The sequence below is a fragment of the Ornithodoros turicata genome, chromosome 4 (assembly GCF_037126465.1).
Source record: "Ornithodoros turicata isolate Travis chromosome 4, ASM3712646v1, whole genome shotgun sequence".
Lineage (NCBI taxonomy): Eukaryota > Metazoa > Arthropoda > Arachnida > Ixodida > Argasidae > Ornithodoros > Ornithodoros turicata.
The window spans coordinates 71156802-71177284 of record NC_088204.1 but is presented as its reverse complement, the minus strand read 5'-3'; the positions used below and the strand labels follow the sequence as shown (position 1 = coordinate 71177284).

At 46.6% G+C, this 20483-nt stretch overlaps 2 protein-coding genes across 6 annotated transcripts; both read left to right on the top strand.

Annotated features, from left to right (window-relative positions):
• Window positions 1–276: 276 nt before the first annotated feature.
• On the top strand, window positions 277–4635 carry LOC135391820 (zinc finger protein 596-like). 5 transcript variants are annotated; one of them, XM_064622298.1, is made up of 3 exons: window positions 277–410; window positions 2011–2177; window positions 3492–4635. In XM_064622298.1, exons 2-3 carry the CDS (start codon window positions 2030–2032, stop codon window positions 4409–4411), a joined length of 1068 nt encoding a protein of 355 aa, XP_064478368.1. In that variant the 5' UTR covers window positions 277–410; window positions 2011–2029; the 3' UTR covers window positions 4412–4635. The 5 variants fall into 5 exon arrangements, with proteins under 5 accessions (XP_064478368.1, XP_064478369.1, XP_064478367.1 ...); XM_064622299.1 differs by lacking the exon at window positions 277–410 and adding an exon at window positions 1636–1851; XM_064622297.1 differs by lacking the exon at window positions 277–410 and adding an exon at window positions 1636–1950.
• A 2028-nt stretch (window positions 4636–6663) lies between these two features.
• LOC135391818 (zinc finger protein 664-like) lies at window positions 6664–13699 on the top strand. The gene is made up of 5 exons (XM_064622295.1): window positions 6664–6807; window positions 7153–7281; window positions 8313–8432; window positions 9653–9772; window positions 11760–13699. The coding sequence occupies exons 2-5, from the start codon at window positions 7158–7160 to the stop codon at window positions 12629–12631; spliced, it is 1236 nt and encodes a 411-aa protein (XP_064478365.1). The 5' UTR covers window positions 6664–6807; window positions 7153–7157; the 3' UTR covers window positions 12632–13699.
• Window positions 13700–20483: the final 6784 nt, after the last annotated feature.

The following is a 20483-nucleotide window of genomic DNA, read 5'->3' as shown; positions in this document are numbered from 1 at the left end:
AGACATTTTGAGTAAGCATGCTCAGTTTCCTTGTCCTTTTTCACCATTTTGCTGTTCCCATTTGACGCTCGCCTTCCCGCCATACGTAACGTTGTTTCGGTTTCGGTTTGATTGCTCCAAATCAGTTTGCTTACGCCGTCGGCTGTACCTTATTCATCTGTCTCTGGTGCCTCAGGTGTTGTCAGTTTGTCGCATTCTAGCAGGACGAAACAAACGAAGAGACGAATTTACACAACTCAGTGAAACGAGAACGAAGAAGAAGACAGAAAAGAGACGGAGACATGGAAGAAACTGACAAGCCGTGACGACAAGACGGACTCGTAGCTATCAGTGGCTGCCCGTGCGGCTGATGGCTCGTCTCTGTGGCTACGGCCGTCGAAAGCACGACCTAGGGCCCTATCCTGGTCAAAGTAAGTACCTCGATTACTTGAAATTTCTTCTGTCATTGGTGCACAATCGAAAAAGGCGTGAATATTAAAAGTGGTTGACACCTTCTATCAACCAATCGCCCCACATGTTATCTTGGAAAGCGACCCGCCTTATCGGTGTTTCCTCCTGAGAATCCGAAGACCACACCTGTGATCTGCCTGCCCTGCCTTGTTGCTTCGGTTCTTAGGTGTCGGAAACAGAAAACTCTACCGGCGTAAAACTGAATTTCGTAGAAAATGCGTGGAAAAGCACGCTCGTAATTTCCTTTTTTGCTGTTTGTCATTTTTCTTGACGTACAGGTGTGCAAGACGGCAATGTTTGTGTGACACCGTGATTGTACTTGGCATTTATAATTCGGTATGTACCCGTGAGATGGCGCTGATGGCAGGCAACAAAATTGACAAAACGATAAAAGCGCGAAGGATCATTGCAAAGGGTCGAACGGACAGTGTGGCGCGAGCCGTAAACGCGTTTATGAGAAATCGGTTCGTCCTTTAAATCTTGAGTTTTTTTTATGAGCTTTTCTTTATATTTTTCTGTGTGTTCGTGTGCTCGATATGCGAAATGATAATTCGCATTTCAATATGCTTCTTTTGCTCGTGAGCTGTGGGGGTGGTAATGATACCGCAAATGAGCATTGATAATTTTACTCAAGACACAGTGAACTTTGATCGAAGAGTTTTTTGTATGCACACCGCTACGTTGCAATAACATTGATTGTACGACGTACGGCTCGGACGACGCTTCGAAAAGCCCGCCGCTTTCACGCATACGATGCCGCGATCGGCGCAGAGAAACGGTGTTACGCGGTGCTTTTTTCTCATCATTAAACACAAACGAAGAAAGACATGAATTTTTTGTTGTGACGAGCACATACAGACTTTATACAACACAATAAACGGAAATGCACATGCGGACCCATCACGAAACCCATCGCCGCTCAAAGTAATCGACCCTCTTTCCCTAGATTACTTTTCAGCTTTGAAACTAATCTTATACGTCATTGTTACGTCAAAATGACGTAGGGTCGCGGTCCGAGATTAGGGCCGAGAGGCTGCGAAGGAAAGCTAGGTATAAATTTCAATTGAAACGGGCGGGATTTAAGGGCGGAGTATTCCGTGGCAGCCCCGCCCTACAGCTTGTGACGTAAAGTAATCGAGGTCGATTACTTTTGACGAGGATAGGGCTCCTACTCTATACTAGTATAGTAGTAGGTCGTGGTCGAAAGCACGGTCGCGCACACGCGCACACACGGTCGTGGGTGCGGCTGCGGTTGGCTTGGGATAGGATAGGCTGATAGGTGTACAGAGACGACGCTTTGTCTTGTGAACTCCTTACCTCATCCTCATCTATTTACCAGCCTCCGTATGACGTAATCATAGCACGGTAGTTCGTCAAACGGTGATTATATAGCTAATTAAGGTGAGGAACACAGTTGTGTAGAGGTTGTTGCGCTATCGGCGCAGCTGCAAGGACACTAGTAACATTGGAATGGGCGACAAGGAGTGCTTGTAGAAAGAGGTGCGATAAAACACCACCGTGCTGACTCCGGGAGTAACATTAAAATTTTTCTTTTTCTAGCTCTATCGTTGGGGCAGTAATGACTGCGGTCATTGACTGCACCCCTCGGGTACCCGAAGATAGCGCCTCTTCCACTTCGCAAGAACGCCATGTAAAAGCCGAAGAACCGGTCTTGAGCAAACTTCCAGGTGAGGGACTTGTGACCCAGTATGTCAGTTGTCAGTCTGGTATGTACAATGGCAACAACACTCAAGGTTTAAACTCATGAACAGCGTTCCTTATCACGATACGAGATCATGGGAACATGCTCTTTTGCAGTGAGGAGGGGGTACGAGTGAAATAGGAAGATGTCTTACAAAAATGGCAACCGAAAAAGAAATGTGCAGTTTGGGGCCTGAGCCTGAGGGCTTGACTCTGATATGTACCTTTAATTAATGCACCTGAGGCTTTGAATATGAATTTCTATAACCATCAAAGGATGGGATTGGCTTCTGGAAAGATGAGGATGAGCCGAGATCTCCGTGGCATGGTTCCCACTGGTCCTCGAAACTCTTGAATACCCTGGGATTTGAAAATGCAGTTTCAAGGTCTGGAACACCCTTGGTTTTGCATCTTTTTCTTGTTCTCCTGGAGCTGTTAGTTTAGATCCTGCTTATCTGGAGTCAGAACTATGGTTTTGGAAGCAGAGGAGCAAGCACTCTTTATAATATTAATCAGCAGCAACAAATTAATGGCACCCTCCATTCTATTGATCAGTATTCCTTTCTGTTCTGTGATCTTTAACGTTCTGTAGTCCTCAGTCACATTTGTGAATGCATCGCTATTGTGCAGTTTCTGCGTATTCTCTCATGCGATACCTTTAACTTATAAATATTGTTGTGAAATACGCGAACTTTTTTTTTTTACATCCCAGACAAAATGGCAGCTGAGCCACAAAATGTTCTTGAAAGACCCTCGAATTTTTGTTTCAGTGGGAGCCACGCATGGCTGTAATTTTTGTGATCTCTGCAAAACAGACTTCAAAGTGATTTTGCTTGCTGAAAAAAAAAAAAAGAATGAAAAGGGAGAGAGAAGCAGAACATGTTAATTGCTGGACAGCCAAGTGGCACCACCTGTGAGAGCTGTCCAACCGAACTGCTATATCCAGAGGGGTCGGGTTCGTGGTGATCTCAGGAAAATATATCACATTCTGAGGTAGTCACGAGGGAGAAACCCCACTGGTAATACATAAGAAAAGTGACTCTGCACTCTATATTGGCCGTACTGACAATGGTGAGGTGGTTGTATGGCTTTGGACAAAAGTTTGTGGAACACCGGGGTGTCGCATTTCTCCATTGGAGCGACACCTTAGCAGCAAACAGGAGCGGACACACATACTAATGGATAGAATCAGTCACCCATTTCTTATTCGATCTCTTCCTTGCACTTTTGTCTTTCGTCCCAAACTTTTGTCCCAAGCTGTACCTCTGTACTAGAGCTGTTGAGACTTCATTTAACTTTCCTGACATACACCATACTTGTGTGTGCTTATTTTCTTCCAGATGTACCTAACAACGTCCCTCAAATTAAGGAACAACCGGACGATTCCAGCTCACACCCTATAAACGGGGGTGACTGCTGCATGCCACTAAGCTCCCGCAGCTCCGAGGCTTTTGACCAGCGTGAGCTCCTTGTTCCAAATGACCCGAAAACGCGGGCCACGCCAGGCCCCGGTGACACCGCCTCTCTGCAGGAAGAGAACCGCCCCGAACGAGGATGCAGTGAAGAGCCTGTGCCACCATCTCAGCAACCTCATCCGCGAGTGGAACAGCCTAAGCGTTCGTGCGATAAACCATTCGAGTGCAAAGTGTGTCCTGCTGCGTTTGGCCGGTACGACACCCTCAGACGTCACATGAGGATTCACGCCGTCGGAACTCCGCACGAGTGCCATCTTTGCCCCGCCGCGTTCGTCGTGCCCAACATGCTCAGACGTCACATGCGTACGCACGCGCTCGAGAGGCCCTACGCGTGCGATCTGTGTCCCTCCCGGTTCATCGAGCCCGCCAAACTGAAACGCCACACCCGTATCCATACGGGAGAAAGGCCGTACGGGTGCGAACTTTGCCCCGCAGCTTTTACGGAGCCTTTCAACCTCAAGCGTCACATGCGCACGCATACGGGGGAAAAGCCGTACAAGTGCGCGCTCTGTGCCGCGGCGTTTTCTGAGGCCCAGAGCCTTGAACGTCACATGCGCGGACACGACGGCGTCAAGCCTCACAAGTGCGAGGTCTGCTCTGCTGCATTCAGCCAGCTGAGCATCCTCAAACGGCACATGCACAGACATACGGGTGAAAAGCCGCACAAGTGTGCCTCGTGTCCCGCGGCTTTTGTCGAACCTTTCAAACTGAAGCTTCACAGCCGTCGACACCACTTGGAATCACCGCATGCAGTGATGGGCAAAGTACCCCAAAATTGTACTTAAAGGAAAGTACGAGGTACTTGGCATTGGTGGTACTTGAAGTGCAGTACAAAGTACTGGGAAGAGTACGTTGCAGCATTTGCATAGCACTACCATTTGGTGCTGACAGTTTGGTAAAGTGATCGTGTTTTGGTTGGCACAATGCCAATGTAAGCATTTTTTTTGCATACGCTAGCAGTGCTGGTTAGTGCTTACTTGTGAATAACAGACGGCATAATTTCCGTTGACACCTGTTTTAGTTCCTAATTTGCGGGGAGGAGGGTATCATCTGTGCGTCTCTTGGTATACCGTAAGGACAGCAATCTATTTTCTTCAAAAGTACCGCTTCTGGGAACAAAACTTACCTATTGTTTTCCATGCTTTGCATGCCCAATTGGGAACTTGAGTAGTTAATCGGAAAGTACAAGGTCTCACCCAATTTGCATCGAACCCACACTGTCCGGTCGCCGTAAGGTTGCTTGTGGGTGGAGCTACCGAGTTGCTACATGCGAACATGGTCTCGAAATTGCTGGAGAAAATTGCCCCGTGTGAACGCTGCCATAGGGGAGCGTGGGAGGGCTGAAAGAATATGTCTGAGGACCAGTCCTCGTGCACAATAGAGCTTTGACATGACACCTTATTGAAGACAGGTGTTCAGCTTGGCATCACTGTGGCTAGCAATGTTCTTTTTGTGCATACCTACTTGTAGTCAGACTTGTGCAGAAGATAGATAAAAAAAAAAGCACTTCGCATGTGTAGGTACCCACATTATGAGCGATAATTTAATTTCGAAACACACGCACACAAATTTCTAATGCAGCAGAATCCCGCTAAATCCTTCTCGCTAAACTCGAAAAACCCAGTTAATTTGAAGGTTTTCTGGGGTGCTGTATTTGCACATCGAAATATGACCTCATAATTCAAGGTGCCTTCACCTCACAACCCGCTTAATTAGAAAGGTTTTCTGCGGAATCCGCCAGGGGCGTTACTCATCGGCCCGCGACATCTACATCATGACTGGACAATGGAAATTTTAATTTTGAACGCACAGAAGCGGACGTACGACAACCATAGCAGCAACAGCTACAGCTCCTATGAAAACGCGTAGAATGATGATGATAAGGAACTTTAGAAAGAATCGCCTTTTGTGGGACATCCACCGCTTGTCCAAAAGTACGAAGGTAAGCTGAAGTACCAAGTATTGCAGAAATTGAGGAATCTATAATCAGGCCGATGAGTAGCGCCGCCACTAGCTTCCAAATACGGCGCTGGGAAGGGGTGCCTGTGACATGGCCTTTATGATCTAGTAGTAAGTCGTGGTTTTGATTGAGGTTGCGTGCAACTTTGCGGAAGTGAATATGAACCAAAGTGGAAGGAACAGCAGTGCGCAGCAGATCTGGATAAGTGATGTTATGTACCCTTCTGCTTGCTCTGTAAAGGCATGACTCAAGTTGGCTTGTCTGGGTTCAGAAATCCGCACGAATCTATGTTTTTTTTTTTTTGTGCTATTCCTGCGACTTCAAACTAACGATGTTTTTTCTGCTATTCAAACTAGTGGCTTCTTGGAGCTTGAATTAATGACAGTTTGCTCTGGCCTGTAAGGTGAGTCATTGCAGTAACACCACAAGTAACATGAATGGGGATAATCAGTGAAATGGCGCATTAAAGGATATTGTGGTAAAAACTTACACACGTTGCAGCAGCATCTAGTTCAGCAAGCTGAATGCCAGCTTGAAGTGGATGGCACTGAACCAAAAAAGAATAGTAGGAAGTGAACGGCCAAATGTATTTATTGGCAGAAAAAAAATAGAAGGGGGAAAGCTGCCATGCAGTACACCCGCTTGCTATGCCATAAAAAAAAAAAAAACATACACAAGAAAAAAAATGAAAAAGAAACTAGGCTCACAGGGAGCCCTGGCATGACGCAGAAAGCGGAGCACCGCTTTTGTCACACTCCACTGGCTAGCTCGCTGCACGGGGCTAAGGAGTGTTGCGAGAGAAACGTCTGTCCGTCCGTCCGTACACCCAAGCTCTGACAAGCGGATTGGGCCGAGAGGCCATTGGGCGGATTTGCTACGCGGCTACGACAGGGGCTGCGAGCATGCCGAATGCCATGAATGTTAAATCTTCATGGGCATTGTAATTCTGGCACATCTGAAGCCTTGTCTCCATGCTAGAAAAAAAAAAAAAAAAGAACCCTCACAAAGTGCGTTTCGCAATTTAGCGCCTGGCGGCACCAGCGTCGCATTGACGCACCGTCTGCTCCTGGCTATTGGCTACTCTAAACTAAAAATGGCGGCTGCCAACGCGATCCAAAGTAGGAAGCTGGAGTATCCGATGTTTTTCTTTTTTTGCCGATTGTAGTTAAGCATTCAACCTATTTATTACACTACACGCGAGCTAGAAAGTGTGCATCGAAGGTGAGCTGGTGGTTTGTACTCACCGCACGGCCTCTATTGTTGTTTCGGGTGCTACCGAAAACTGGAGTTCGCTTACCGTTCCATTGTTTGTGAAGCACTGAGAAAAAAATATTGCGGCACGGCATGAAAATGTCACGGAAGCCTACGTATCAGCCGTTGCCTGTTACAAAAGTGCAACGAGTTGAAGAACCTTACTCAACTACATCTCACTTCCTCTAATGACACACAATATGCCCAAGTTGCTCCGCGGCGCCAACACAGAATCAGGCTAAAGATTGCAAAGTACTCAACCACACTCGTACAAATGATGTATTTGACTGGTTTTGTTGTCTTTTACGCTCGCAGGTTAAATGATGGACGCGACAGACCTTGGGCCCGAGGAACAAGAGAGTCATTCCTCCACCAATTCGTCCGTAAAACATCACGGTGACAGTTTCAAAGCAGAATCTGACATCAGCAAAGACAACAGGCATGGTTAGTGTCATTATTTTTCCCAGTCTTCTCAACCACCACCTCACGAGTCCATGTTACAGGTCATGTAGTACCGTAAATTCTAGGCAATAACGCGTACAACAGATAATGGACACCAAAAGAAAATTAGACTTTTAAAATAAAAGTGCTGCATGCAGCACATACAAGCTCACCATTTTTTCACCAATTTTTTCACCATGTACCAGCTGGCCTGCACCCTTGCCCTTTTGCCATTACAAGCTCAGCTAATCTGTGCCCATGCCAAGAAAACAAGCAATCTTCACGTTGAGATAAATTACCACTTTATAATAATTTGCGGCTTTATGTCGAAAGACAACTGTGATCATTAGTGACACTACAGTTTATTGCGCTCTGAAATCTCTGCACATGGAACGCTGTTTTTAACGTCCGTCACAGAAGACTGCGTGCCTCTGCAACTTGTACCTGGCCACCAAGATGCCAGCGTTCTCGGCTGGGTATGCAACCCTCAACCCATGAATCGAAGCTTGCTGCCGTGACAAAAAGTACTATGTACACGTGCACGAATATATAGCAGGCAGGAGGATTCTAGAGTTTAAATTCTGCTGTATAACATGTGTGTTATGCGCTGCAAATTACGGTACTCGAAAACAAGATCATCCAGTTAGCACCACTAATAGATGTCTTCTGTCTACCCTTTGGGTGGCCTGAAAAAGGAGTCTGAAAATGAATGTGCGATGCTGTGCATTGTAATTGAAAAACATGCCGTCTTTTTTTTTCTTTTTAAATAAAAAGCACTTCAAAAGCAGCCTGGTCAGTTTTGACCATTACTCGAGGGTCCCTGAGGTGGTAGCTGTATAAAATCCTTACAGAGACTTGGGAACGTGCTTGTAAACGCATTTGGAGTAACTGAATAGGATTTTCTCAAAATTATACCCGGCATGTATAGTTACAGCAATTCCATGCAATGTAACTGAGAAAGGAGCATTACCAAGTCACTCAGACTCGGTGCTGACCAATATTGCTCTTGTTAAGCCTGTGGTTTGGTGTCTCAGAAACGGCGACATCCACAGGAAGTTCACAGGACATTCAAGAAAGTTCGAAGGACAAGGCTCATCCTGTTTTGCTGAACAGTCGTTCAGAGGCTGAAGAGCTGATCACCAGCGATATTCCAGGTGTGGCATTCATAATAGATCTGCAGAGCATTTGTGATCAACTTCTGTTTGAATACATTCTATAGATGCATTCTGTTCTTTTCTATTGTATTCTTTTGTTCATGTTTGCAGTATGAGAAAAAATGCGTGTGAGCCTTTATTTTATTATTGTGAGTTTATTTCTGTGCAGTACTGTTGTCCCGAGTGGGGCCGTTACAGAGGGTGTCACAATATCACCATGATAACCGCGATAAGAATAACTGATATGGCAGTACAGAATATCTCATTGATAGGGCCACAATCTACAACAGCCTTAACATTGTGTTGGTCAATGGTACTCAAACCACATAAAGGTGGTGAACCAGGCAAGTCGGTATGGAAGTCTAGCACAGTGTATGTCCTCTCCCCTGTCTGCCCTCGTTTGCAGTGCTAGTCTACCTCAATACTCAAACCAGTTCTTTCATGCTGCTGTACTTCACTGGAACAAATGTGCTTCAGTGTTTATCAGTACAGTACGTGTCAGGATTAAGAAATATATCGTAAGCGGATATCCACAATGATATAGTGCGGAGAAATCCAGATCCAGAAATCCAAGTTGAACATGTGAGACCCAAAGTGTAGTGCTGTCCAAATAGGTAGTGACCAATCATGTTAAGTATCTCAAGTTACTATAAAATACCATTTGTGCCACTAATTCTTCTGCAGTCGTGTGGTATTCTGATAGGACCTTAGAACATGGGCTGCATTGCATGAACCGCTATTAGACTAACTGTACTTAGAACACAGAGTTGTAACATCACCAGGGGAGCACTGGGACGACAAATCATACCGGGGGAAAAAAAAATCTTCGAATGGCCCTCAAGAAATGGGTGTGTACTGCCGGGCAGCTAACCAGGAACCTTCCTGGTAAGGTCTATGGCCAGTCGGCCATAAAACAAAATATTTCCACATCTCAGCATAGATAATTTCTGTACTTAACTAGTCTGTGACAACACATTTATGGTTTCCTCCATGATGTTCATTAATGGCTTTACAAATATACCACAGTCCCGCATTTAGAATACCATCTACTGACGGCATCGCGCACAATTCTTATGCACACTGATTCTTTGTATGCCATATGGTTCAAGGGCATTTTCTTTCCTTTGAGTGTATACGTACAGTGAGCACTTTATCGTGAAGTGGTTGTGCTTTTTCTACTTTATGTGAACCTGTTCTGTTTTCTTACTTGGATACCTCAGATGTGGCATCCAGTTGTGGAGTGCCCAATAAGGAAGGAGAAGCAAAAGAGCTGAGTCATCCAACCTCTTTATGTGAAGTCAGCTTGAAAACAGATGAGACAGACGAGGGTGGCATGCAAGGTAAGGCCACTTATTAAAGTCAAGGATTCAAATTAACACCAGCTTGCTTGCCCCCTCTAATATCGTGCACTTCAGTATTTCATGTATCATATCACTCTGTGCATTAGTCCATTGTGTGTAGACCATTGCGTTTTTAGGCCTTAAGTTTTTCGAAAATTGGAGGCAGGAAACTGGTTTTTGAATTTTTTTTTTCAACAGTGGTTTTGCTCTGGTTTAATTTAAGGCTCTAATCGTGTACCGCGACTGTCCAGTGTGTTTCCGTAACCACGTCGAAACGTTTTAGTAAAAGCACACAGCGGAAAAATATGTGGTCAACTCCATTTATCTGTAGGCAACTTTTGCCATTAGTGCTACGTGTAAATTTTCAAAATTTAATTTCCTGAATTGAACTGTACAATTTGAAGCACATGCCATATTTTCCCCATTCCACTACAAAATACATGGGCCATTCCAGCCGAAACCATCGAGAGATGTAGCTAGACGCTCTTAGATTTCGCCGAAAAAGATTTTGTGCATTCGCTTAGGGGTGTGTGTATAGGACATTAGCTTTTTTCCTCAAGATTTTGTTTTCTTGGACATTCGGGGTGCCTCGAACTCGGCCGAAATATGAAAAAGTGTCCGTTCTGCGCGTCCTTCTGACAGATACAGACGGCATTTCTGTACTTTCTTTGCCTGGTGTTAGAGGGGAAGGGTCCATCTACCTTCCCAAAGGGCATATGGAACTACGTAGAACAAATCTGGTGGCGTGGTGAGAGCTCAAGAACGGAGTGCATTTTGTGTCGAGTTTACGATGAATTTTCGGGAAGTTAGTATTCGCGCTGGAACCCAAGATTATTTATGCTCATAAACTGCTGTATGGAGATTCGCACCACGAAAATATTTCAAGCTGATCTGGATTCATTGCTTAAGTAAGCGATCGAGACTATCGATCATTCGTAAAAAATGACACTTTTCAGATAGTATAGATAGTATTAGTATAGTATTGTATAGATAGTAGTAGTATACATAGTATTTTCACATACCTGAGATTCAGGAAGTGAAATAAATCGTGCTATTTGGATAAGTTCAAGGTACACCCAAAGTTAAAGAAAACAAAATCTTGAGAAAAAAAAAGTGTCTATCCTACATACACGCACCTATTAGGGATTGCACTAAATTTTTTTCAGCGAAATCTAAGAGGGTCGAGCTACACCTCTGGCTGCTTTCGCCTGGAATGGCCCGCATTCCCTACTACAACGGTCATAGCTGTAAAAAATGTGTGACAACTCTGAGAAAACTTTGAGACGCGCAAATTGTCGGCGACGCTCAATTCTCCATCAAGTTTATGCAAAAAATTGTGGAAGGAAACGGTAACCCTTGCGTATTGCCATTCTCTTTTCGCTGTTGCTTCAGGTAACGGTGGCGCTGTCTGCTGTTATCGGCAGAAGCATCGTAAAGGAATCGGGAAGAGGGCGGGTCTGTGTCCTCCTCGCCCTCTTCACCTGACTTCCTGACGGGGATGTGAAGGCCGCTGACGATTTGGGAATCTAGAGACGACGGTTTTTGCAACCTTTCGTTAGCTGTATTACCATTGTATTTTGTAGTTGTGTGGGGTCCTGCAAAAGGGGGACCAAACCCCATACTGCTCGTGGCACATCTTGATGTATTTCACATTGGGACACCTTATGAATAGAGCCCGAAGTTTTAGGGTTTTACCCGATTCTTCCCAGAATTTGCACCCTGAATTGAAGGTTGCCTCTTTAGGGTGAAACCCAATTTTTACCCGGCAAATTGCCCTCGATGGGATGTCTGTAGGAATGCACCGACTTACTTGTTTGGCAGCAAATGCAGTTCTCCCCGAATTTAGCGTACTGGAAGTTTTTTCACCCGAATTCGCACGAATTTAGTGCACATGTTCTCACCCCCCGAATTCGGACAAAAATATTTCCCGAAAACTCCAGGCTCCGCTTATTAACTTACCGCACCCCTTTTAAAAATCTTCCCCCAGGTGGAGGACAAACGCTACTCTTCTCGAACACGGGACACAAGCCTTTCGTGTGCGACATCTGTTCCGCTTCCTACTGCCACGAGCGCAGCCTCATCCGCCACCGACTGAAGCACACCGAGGGCAACACCCTCAACTGCCAGTTCTGTCCCGCGGTGTTCTACCGAAGGGAGAGCCTCAGGGACCACCTGCGGCGCCACACGGGCGAGGACCCGTTCACCTGCGAGCTCTGCTCCGCCTCGTTCAGCCACCAACGCTCCCTCAACGTCCACATGCAGCAGCACGTCATCGGAAAGCCGTTCAAGTGCGACCTCTGCCCCGCCGCCTTCTACCGGGAGCACGGCCTGAAGGACCACATGTACACGCACATGGACGAGAAGCCGTTCACGTGCGACTTCTGCTCGGCCGCCTACAGCCACCGGCGCTCGCTCAACACGCACATGCGCGAGCACACGGGGCCGAAGCAGTACGAGTGCGAGCTGTGCCCCGCGGCGTTCTTCAGGAAGCAGGCCCTGATCCTGCACGTGCGCACGCACACGGGCGAGAAGCCGCACACGTGCGACGTCTGCTTCGTGTCCTTCACGGACAAGTCCACCCTGAACGCGCACAGGATGAAGCACACGGGCGAGCGGCCGCACAAGTGCCAGCTGTGCCCCGCGGCGTTCCGCCGGAGCCACCACCTCAAGCTGCACACGCGCCTGCACACGGGGGAGAAGCCCCACACGTGCGACGTCTGCGGGGCCTGCTTCACCCAGAAGTCGAGCCTGAACCTCCACGCGCGGAAGCACAGGGCGGGGAGCTCGGTCGTTTCGGACGCCGAGAAGCGTGAAACGGCGAACGTTCCGACGTCGGGTGACGTCGGCGCCGCCATGTGAACGGTACTTTCGAGACTACCTGACACGCATCGTGTGATAGTGATCGAACTTCAAATGCATTATCATCGTCATCATCATCATCATCATCAATTGAACTCGTGGAGTCTAGTCGATGTTGAATCCCTCGTGTACAGTAACCAACGCCTTATTTATGCCGTGTAGCAGTGTAAGTGAATGTACGAGCTACGTTTAGAAAGCAGGTGCCGTTGTGCCATAAGAAGTTACGAAACAGTATTCTTTCTTAAGCATGTTGCCGCCTTTATTAAGTAATAACCATGCCACACGAAAAATAACTACTGTCTGGAGTAATTCGGATCTCGAATGCCATTATTTACGAAGCCGATGCCACATGTTCCTCTTTAATGACATTTAAGCGCCACGATGAAGGTATGGCCCTCCTAATATAATGAATTATGAACGATACAACTTTTAAAGAAAATCCAGTTTAATGGTTTGAAAATGCCTTCAATACCCATGTTAATGGTTTAATACCATGTGCTTTCAACACAAGCTGCCTGCTTGCAAATTTTTTTTTTTTTCTGTGAAACTTGAAAATTCTTTACAAGACAAACACTCTATCAGGTAAAATTTCGAAAACAAACTTGTGTTGTACGCTAGAAAGTGTTTTTATGCCAACAAAGCTTATTACTCTGCAAGAAATGGGAGCAAGAGTATGAGCGGTGGTGTGGCAATATGCTGCTTGGGGGGGACAGCGCATCCTGGGCCGACTTCACAAGGAACTTTGCCGACATTTGTCAAGAGTATGAGCATTTCACAGCTGAATGGGTTTTGGCCAAACCCATAAAGGAAAAAAAAAACACTCAGCGTCTCTGCCGGTGCAACGAGATGTAATGTGACAGCATTGATCACATACTGAAAGCAGTGTTTTAAATGGATCACTCATAAATTGCCCAGTGAAACAGGAGATCCACTCCCACGTACAACACAAAATTATCTCCAGTTGCTCTCCTTTTTCGTTGTGCAGCAAAATGCTTGGTGTGTCCTTCATCCCATTGTCTTTGCTAACAGGACCACAATGGAGGAAGTTGTCCTTTTCACTGCTCTGGAGTCTGTTTTGCACATTTCTCTTCTGCTTTTCAGTGAGAGGTCGTTTTCATGAGCCATCTGAACCACCTTTTGTGCTAACATGCAGCACACATAACCGGTGTTATGCTTAGAGCCTGAAGTTTTTGGGAAATATTTTTTTCTAAATTCAGGGGGTAAAAATCGGGTAAATAAACACGCGTTATAAATTCATGCACATTTGGGTGGAAAGACTTTCAGTATGCTAAATTCGGGGATAAATCTGGCTCAGTTACTCAAATTAACTGTACTGGTTTGGTACAAACTGTGATGTAACTGCATTCGCTGCCATACAATTAGAGTGCGTTCCTATAGACGTCTCAGTGAGGGTAATTTGCCTGGGTAAAAATCGGGTTTCACCCTAAAGAGGCAGCCTTCAATTCGGGGTGCAAATTCGGAGAATAATCGGGTCAAACCCTAAAACTTCGGGCTCTACGTAGTTATGCTTTACCAGCCATTCCTGAGCTCACAGCCACATGGTCCGATACTGAGCGCGCCGGCAGTGAGATCCGTACCTAAGCAAAACTCAACGATGACGAGCATGCTTGTTCATGCTCTCTCATGCTCAGTGTGGCAAATGAGTACAGCATGAGTGAGCAGGAGTCGCAAGTGCCAATGCAGCAATGGCGCTCCACACCCTGCTGCGTCGCATGTAGGTAGGGCCCTGCGTTTTAGGGTAAAACCTGTTCTTACCTCCCTGATATGCATTATCATCACTTTGGGTAAGACCTGAAAAAAAACAGAAACAAACATTGCAATGTGCCAGTTTAGCCACCAATACAGGCACTGGACAAACACTAAGCATTTGACATTCAGCACAGCTGTTCCACATCTGGTGTCAATCTAAGATGTTAGAGGCTCTTTCCGCCCGAAAATAATGTACCGTAATTTCACGCATATTAGCCGTGGCTTATGCGCAATCTTTTTTTTTCTCACGGGCGCTCTGCGGCTTATCTGATGACTATTTTTTCCTGGCATTTTCCCCACACGTCGGTTTTAGCGAAAGGGCCGACAGTGTCTCTGGAACAGCACTACCCTGCCGATGCATGAACAGTGTGTAACAGAGACGGGTCCACGTTCGAGTAGATTGATCTTCCTGGTGCATTCCCCCCGAGCAGCTTTAACGAAAGTGGAGACAGTGATTCACGACTTCTGGAAGACCACTTACCCATCAGTCCATGAAAAACGCCCAAAAAGGGCGCAATCCGATATTGGTAGAACTCTGGAGCTGACCTCCTTTGTTGTACACTACGGCGACCCCAGAGTATGGACCACAGGGTTTATGGCCTTCTCTATGGTCTCCTTCGTCGCACAAATCAGTCGTCTCTATTGCCCGCGGCTTATCTTCCAGTGGGACTTATCTGCCAGAAAATTTTCAAAACGTTCCTAAAACGCGTCCTGCGGCTTATCTGCGGTCCGGCTTATACGCGTGAAATTACGGTACTCTTCCAGCAGATATTACCCGATTTTACCCTGTTTTACGGATCCTGAAATAAAACGCGATTCTTACCCCGATTTTCAAAAAAGCATAAAACCCAAAAACACAGGGCCCTATGTATAGGCTGCTCCAGAGTTGTACCTGTGGTGCACTCTATCTGCGCTTCATGCTACTATAGTGAGTTTTTGCTCACATCACGCAGAAAATCCTGTGGAATACCACTCTAACGCTGCCGCATTAGAATGGCATCGAGACAAATCTCATTACAACTGCCTATGTGGCACTGCACAAATGACACTAAAACTTACAGCATTAATCGCTTGATGTTATGTTTCATGCCAATGTGGCAAGATATCCCCACTGGTATTGAGGGACTTGGCACGTGGTGGCACAGGTTTCTGGATGCCCTACTTGTGTTAAGTCTATGGGAGGGAATTTTTGGGAGGTACTGCCCGTAGAAATAGATGTAGTTCAGAAGCGAAAAATTTGTCCTGGTTTCTTTGGGGTAAAGAGGCCCAATAGTGGTGAGCCTTTTTTAGCGATATTGATCAGTACAAAGTTGACCCTCCCCACATATTCTCACGAATTATCGCCAGGAGTTTGTCGTCATCACTGACCGATGAGCTAGAAAGAAACTCGTACACCAAGCTAATAGTCATTGGTAACACAGGACGATTAACACCAAGTTTAGGGAAGTCTAATCTTCGTTCAAGTGTTAACTAGCGTTGGTGATTCCAGGCCCATACAAATCAAAGATACATTATGACGCAATGAACCACGTACACACCTGTCATGTCAAAGAGTAGGAATACTAAAATGCATAACTGAATATGTGCCACGTGAGAGGTGTACCCTGTTCAGTTAAAATACACCAAGTTTTACTCGGCTTTAATAACCCGTATAATTTTCATATTGACGCACATTAAAATTTCTGTACTGAAATATTGAAAATTTTTACTAATGGATATGTCAACGATGACTTTCCGTTCGTATAACCTCACAAGTAGAATTCGTCAGTAACACCGGAATTTTGCATAAAGATAGCACGAGGATTGTTTTTACTCTGAATATATTAGATGAGCATTCAATGCGTAAGACTTACACCCTAAGCCGTACTGTACCCTCAGCTCATACAGCTCAGAGAAGAATGCGCTTAAAACCAAAACAGAGAAGGAAATGTCCTGCGTAGTATTTTGCTACAGGTATATCACTATTGGCTTCGGTTTTAAAATTACAATGCGCACAGCTCTAGAAAGCGCTAAGAATTAGTGCGGAATCCTTACAAATGAGGAAGGGATGTGTGTGACCTTTAATGTGCACATAACACTTTATTCCTTGGTAATGTAGCATAGCAGTAAGTATGAGATGATGACAGTACATTCAGAATCTGGCAACTATTAAGCATCATGAATTGACAACACTCCTTGTGTATTCCACATCACTCATGCTCACACGAGAGCATGCTGCTTCTCACCTATAGTCAGGTGTACCAAGCGCCTTTGGTCTCTCTTGCTCGATCGACTTGAAACAAGCAAGAACGAGACATTTACAATTCCAATACAAACAGGTGAAACTGTAACATTACGAACTGGAACAGGGATTGACCCATTCACTTTCCCTATTGGGGAAACAGATAAGGAAAGACAAAAGGGAAAATACATGAGAAACAAGTAACATTTGCGGGGAAGCTTAAACAAGTTTCGGCTCACGATGTTGCCGCATTTTTTGCTCCCGAAGCTGCCTATGACAATCAACATCGCTGCATAGGATCCATGTCATTTCCACATCTTCGTCTCTCCCCATATCTCAGGGGACTAACAGGGTATCCAGTCAGATACACGTTGCTCCGTAGCTGACGACTGCTCCATGGTTGCAGACAACGTGTAAAGTCGCACAAAAAGTCCCACAGACAAGCACGCTCCTTCGTGGTTTCAGCACCGTTCTCAGTACCTGCAGATATTTGTTGGCCGAGCAGTTACCTGCGACCCTTTTTCTTGTGACGGCGTTTCTTATGCCCCTTCCCTTTGGAGTGCCCCTTCGCATTCCCACCCTGTTTTACTTCGGAGACGCTTTCGGTCCCGCTGCCTTCGGCGCCTGCATCGTTAGACCCCTGGTCGACTTCACTCCCGACCTTGTCGGACGTGGATGTGCCGGCCTCGTGCGTGCCAGGTACGGGATAGGGCAGCTTGATGCCAGCGGGTGCCATGTGCTTCGGGCAAGGGACGAGCGCCGTACGACGTTCGACCTTCCTGCAGTCGTAACATTTCTTCGAAGACTTTATGGGGCAGTCCTTGACGCTGTGATCAGTTTCGTTGCATCTGAAGCACATGCGCTCGATGCCGTTGTACTCGAACAGGACGCGGTGACCCAGGATCCACATGAAATTCGGGACTGGAGTGTGCATGTCCATCCAAATTTTCCGAGTGCCGGTGTAAACGGTCGGGTATTCCCTGTACCGCGTGCGAACGACTTTGTTCACGGTGCCGTACTCGCTCAAGATTTTTATGAGCTCGTCGTCTGAGAACTCCATTGGGTACCACAGCACCGCAACCATTACTGGTCTGCCAAATAACGAGATGGGTACCTCGGTCCCGTTGAAATCGAGCTTTCCACGGTTCTTCAAGAGTGTTGCTGCTTCCGGCGTTTTCACGACGATCCTATACAGTCCCATGCGTACGCGTTCCACCCAGTCCAGGCCCCCGTCATCTGGGACAACGTCTCGAACGGCTTTGACCACATCAGAAGCGGCAGTGCCGTTGGGGAGGCGGCTAACGCGAAAGGTTAGCGATGGGTCGGGCCTGTCGCGGGCCTGAATTGAGACGCTCATTTTTTGGCTTTCTTCGAGCCGATCATTCAGATCGAGGACCGAAGACATTAAAGTTTAGCGCAAACTGTGACAGCAAACAGTGATAAAGAACTTGCAAATATACGACGCACATGGCGCCAACAGCGATTGTGGAACTAAGCACTGACACTTCCGAACCTTTCAAAGTGACAAGATGAGGAGGGACTTGTGGCGCTGCTAACGTGACTACATTAATATTTTTGATTCTTTTATTTTGTGCTTGCTAATTGTTTTTTAATGCGATATAGTTGTCAGACTTATCATAAGAAGCGTCTTCGTGATGTTAAGTATACGTATTCAACGTATCCCGTGATGTATCCAAATCCTGATCGCGAGCGCCATCCTGTAAATCGGCTTCACCTAACTCCTACAAGCGCGTATAGGTGAAGCACGTCACGAAACATCCAGTGTTGCTGGATTTGTAGCGGAACCCACTGCTTGTGCTGTGGGGAAGACATCTGCACGGCAGTGTAGACTGTTTTTCTGTTAATTTAGCCTCCCTCCCCCAATCTTGCGCATTGCAGTGTTGCACACAGGTTTTTCTTTGTTTGTTTTTCTTGTAGCGGAGGGACCGACTTTGGGAACGTTTTCCTTTTTCTTTTCGTCTTCTGAGCGGGTTTTCTGTGGGACGAGCGGAGGAGCCGATGCTCGTGCCGTTTCGAACAGAGGCTGTTTTTCACCTGATCGGGTTTTCTTCTGCTCGTGCATCAGCTGATCTAAAGTATTGGACCACCGAATTGTAGTGGTGGCGGTGAAAGGGTTCACTGTTGTCAGCCCCAGAGCTAGAGACGGGCGACGTCAACGACTAACGCCCTGGGGGAATGTGTAGGTCCAGGGCCGGATTCTGAGGGAACTGTGCCGACATATGTCTGAAAGCCGTCTGAGGAAAACCCGGGGAAAACATCCCAGACAGCGCAGCCGGCACAAGGATTCGAACCCGGTGAGCTCCCATGTCTCGAGGTGACATGGCCAGCACGCTTACCACTCACTAACACGAGCTTTGTGTGTTTAGCAACGAAGCCTACCAGACGAAGGAACGGTTCTTCGCATCATCGTGGAACGTTCAGAGACTGCCAGACTCTTAAAACAGATCTTCACCACATAGCACGCAGAAGACAGTCTTATAGTGATACTTTTATCACTCATTGTTTGTGTAAAGCGCCTTTTTGTGACAATTACCATAACTGCATAAGTGTCATAAAAAGGTCCCCAGTTTTCAATGATGGTGATGATAATCATGACGGCTATCCCCTGTGAATCAGGTACTGTGGTTTATTCAGAACCGCAAGCACGAAGGGGTGTTATAAAAATTGGGGGCAGGTCATTGTTATAGTCACTTCATAACTTAACATGTCATTACCGACATGTGTCCAAACTGTAAGGGCACCCCCTGTAGGGGGTACACAGGTACAAAAGATAGGGGGTACTTAGGGGCTAGGACTTCGTAGTGTGTAAGACGCGTCCTAGGCTGTCCAAAAAACTCCTAACTGTTAGCATAACGAGAAGTGCCTCAGGACTAGAGGCGCCGATATTTCGAACAGAGACTGTTCTTCTTCTGGGCACCGTCTTCAGCATTAGCATTCGTCATGCCAATCACGGCCTCATGAGGATGGTGCCCAGAAGAAGAACAGTCTCTGTTCGAAATATCGGCGGCTCTCGTCCTGAGGCACTTCCCTTGATACTTCCTTACCAGTTCGCTGGATTTCTGCCCTTCTACCTAACCGTCAGCGTGGTCGATCATGCCCGCTATCCATGATTCTGACAGTGTTCCGACTCTGTCCTCAAACATTACAATCGCACCAGCTTCTCAGGCATCGAAACCTGACCACCCAAGATCTCCCTGAAGAGCCGCGTTTGGAGATAATCGGTGGATCTTTAGTGTGGCTCGTCCTCCTCGCTTTGGTTGGCTCTCGAGAAAACTTGTAGTTGACGATGATATATACATAAGACTGGTTCGTAAAGTTAATCCCGGAACTGCCACTGCTTTCCATAATTCTCGCAACACGAAGAACCCAACACTAGAGCCCGGGATCGGAGCCATTGATTTGGTTGGCTTGCTACGCGTGTGGTTTTAGTGCTCACTGAGGTTATGTTCTGAGGTTATATGGTTGCTCGAAGATATTTAGCCTTATCTGTGCACTGGCCCCTGAAACAATACTTCCCCATCTCCATTGCAAATCAGGAGAGACGAACGATATCGTTCGGTGGTGGTGGTGATCGGGTGAAAGGGCTCGCCGTTGTCGGCCTCACAGAGGTGGGCAACGTCACGACTGACGCCCTGGGGGAATGTGCGTCCTGGGCCGACTTCTAAGGGAACTGTGCCGACATATGTCTGAAAGCGTCCGACGAAGACACGCAGCCTGCATCGGGATTCGAACCCGGGTACCTTCCAGTCCCTACGTGACATGGCCAGCACGCTAAGCACTGAGACACGCGAGCTGGTATATGCCATTCGGGACGATGGTTGGCTAGCTGCGTATCTGTTT

Excerpts from the sequence above, each read along its gene's own strand:
- LOC135391818 (XM_064622295.1), top strand. The coding sequence starts at position 7,158 with ATGATGGACGCGACAGACCTTGGGCCCGAGGAACAAGAGAGTCATTCC. Across the intron at positions 7,282-8,312 it reads CAGCAAAGACAACAGGCATG|AAACGGCGACATCCACAGGA; the intron begins GTTAGTGTCATT and ends TTGGTGTCTCAG. Across the intron at positions 9,773-11,759 it reads AGACGAGGGTGGCATGCAAG|GTGGAGGACAAACGCTACTC; the intron begins GTAAGGCCACTT and ends ATCTTCCCCCAG.
- LOC135391820 (XM_064622298.1), top strand. The coding sequence starts at position 2,030 with ATGACTGCGGTCATTGACTGCACCCCTCGGGTACCCGAAGATAGCGCC. Across the intron at positions 2,178-3,491 it reads GTATGTCAGTTGTCAGTCTG|ATGTACCTAACAACGTCCCT; the intron begins GTATGTACAATG and ends ATTTTCTTCCAG.